Source organism: Empidonax traillii, unplaced genomic scaffold, assembly GCF_003031625.1.
Source record: "Empidonax traillii isolate 1590-97213 ecotype Southwest subspecies unplaced genomic scaffold, ASM303162v1 scaffold5476:size11681, whole genome shotgun sequence".
Lineage (NCBI taxonomy): Eukaryota > Metazoa > Chordata > Aves > Passeriformes > Tyrannidae > Empidonax > Empidonax traillii.
Genome location: NW_020960669.1, coordinates 9,499 through 11,681, shown reverse-complemented (window position 1 = coordinate 11,681; position 2,183 = coordinate 9,499). Strand labels below are relative to the sequence as shown.

Below are 2,183 nucleotides of genomic sequence, written 5' to 3'. Positions count from 1 at the left end.
AATCTCGTACTCCATGTCCTGAGTCTCCAGGAAGTTCATCTGACCTGCGAAGCAGAAGGGAAAACACTCTTGACCTCCACACCCCAGGCAGAGCTGCTGTGAACTGCAGCCACGAGCAAAGGTGGCCAGACCTACCGTCGACATCGAGGTCCACCTTGTAGTGCATGTGGTGGAGGTGCATCGTTCCCAGGGTGTGGGGCCCAACCCTGTTGCCATAGTCAGTGCCTTGGCCGTGGAGGAAGGAGGTGCTGATGTAGCCAGTAGCATGCACACGGACCTCCACGGCCCCACTGCCGTGGAACATGAAGTCCCAGATGTAGTCGTAGTTAATGAGCGTGGAGATGGTTCTGATGACCAGCGTGTTTTTCCGCAGCCCACCATAGTAAAAGGACTGTGAGTCAGAGAAGTGGCGGCGCAGGGGGAGGGCAGAGTCGTGCTCAAAAATGCAGAGTGACTTCTGGTTGGTTTTGGGAGTATCTGACTCTGCCAGGTAGTGCTGGTCCACATAGGTCGCCGTGTAGGGGCAGTCGAGGCCCTGGACCAGCTCGTAGGCAAACCTGCCAATGCCAAAGCTCCCATCCAGGTAGCGGGTGGACATTCCCCCAGGGCAGTTGGAGCCGTACAGGGCTAAGGCTTCCTGGAGACTCAGCTCATAGACAATCCTCTCCCCCCGGTACCTGATGTCAAAGAGGCGTGGGCTGGAGTTGGGGTTCATGCCAAAGGTGATGCTCCAGCCCTGGTAGGTGATGTGATTGTCCCTGACCTTGTAGCGGGGACCTTGGGGCTCAAACTGCAGCGGACCCAGCGAGTCAGGCAGATGGCGGGGCCTCATTGAGCCCAGTACTGCATCAGCCTGGGGCTTCTTGAGCCTGACGACCTCCAGCGTGCGGGCCAGAAACTCCCGCTCCAGATCCTCTGTGCTGGCAAAGTACCGGCCGTTGTAGAAGACTTTGCGCAGCTGCCAGCGGGAGACTTGGAGGTCCCCGTGCTCCACCAGCACCTCCAGCCCCACTGGTGACAGGTAGTAGCCGGTGCCAGCCACGTTGTGGAAAAGGACAAACCAGGTTGTGCGGTCGCCAGACTTGAAGCCCCGCGGGGCTGTGGTGAGGACGGCCAGGTCGGTCCCGTCGGACTCGCAGCACGCAGAGAGGAATCGCGGCGCCTTTTTCAGCTCCCTCTGGATGAGCGCGTTGATATCCACGTACTCCTTGCCAGTAACAGGTCTGCGGTGGTACGGCACCTTCCCCCCGTATTTCCGCACCGTCACGTCCCGGTGGTACGCCGGCGCTGGCAGGGGACCCACCACGTACTCGGTGACGTTGGGGTCTGGCTGGTTCCCAAAGTACAGCACGGCCAGGGCCTCTCGGGCAGGACGAGCCCCCCCGCCGTCCAGGAACCGCAGCACCTCTGCCTTGGCAGGGACCTGCAGGTCCACGGAGGCGATGCAGTTGTCCGAGGGTTTGGCGCGCGAGGCATCGACCAGCGGCACCCCGAGGTTCCCCTGCAGGTACCGCACCACTTGCACCATCTCCTCGGGTGTCAGGTCAGCAAAGACCAGGCTCTGGCCATCCTCGGTGTCCTCCTGCTCCGGGGGCAGGTGCTGGCAGGTGCTGGGGGCCCTTCCTCTGGTCAGCAACACGCAGACCAAGGCGAATATCGTGGCCAACGCCAGACCGAGGAGGATGAGCACGGTCTTCACGTTCATGCCTGCTGAGGCACCGAGTGCTCCTGCAATCTGGCAGGATGCATTTCCAACTGCAGAACCCTCCCAGAGACCCGGGGGGGAACAAGGGGCTGGGCTTGGTTTGGGTTTGTTTTTCCCCCCTGTTTCCTCAGCAGGAAACAGCCTGGAGGAACGTGCAGGAAGGGAGTGCAGGGACGTTCTCACACATTGCCAGGGTCTACTGGGAACCATAAAAGGCAACTTTGCACTGCTTCGCCAGTGGTTTATATTTTTAAGTAAACTTAATGCTTGTGCATCTGTGTCCTTCCCTCTGGTCCCAGAACATCCATTGCAGTGCTTAAAGGGGATGGATCCATCCAATAAATCCATCTCCCCGCTCCTCCTCCTTTTAACCCTGCAGATGCTGGGCAGGCAGCAGTGGCCTCGGAGATAACCCCTCCCCATGCAGAGCAGCGCTGAGCACAGCACCACGGCCCCATCCTGACACTGCTGCACTGCC

At 60.0% G+C, this 2,183-nt stretch overlaps 1 protein-coding gene across 1 annotated transcript; it reads right to left on the bottom strand.

The window, feature by feature from the left end:
* Positions 1 to 3: 3 nt before the first annotated feature.
* On the bottom strand, positions 4 to 1,722 carry LOC114073141 (membrane primary amine oxidase-like; the record flags this gene model as incomplete). The annotated part of the gene is made up of 2 exons (XM_027910927.1): positions 136 to 1,722; positions 4 to 44 (listed from the first exon to the last, which is right to left on the bottom strand). Coding segments are annotated over exons 1-2 (1,611 nt in total), but the record flags the coding sequence as incomplete, so codon positions are not given.
* Positions 1,723 to 2,183: the final 461 nt, after the last annotated feature.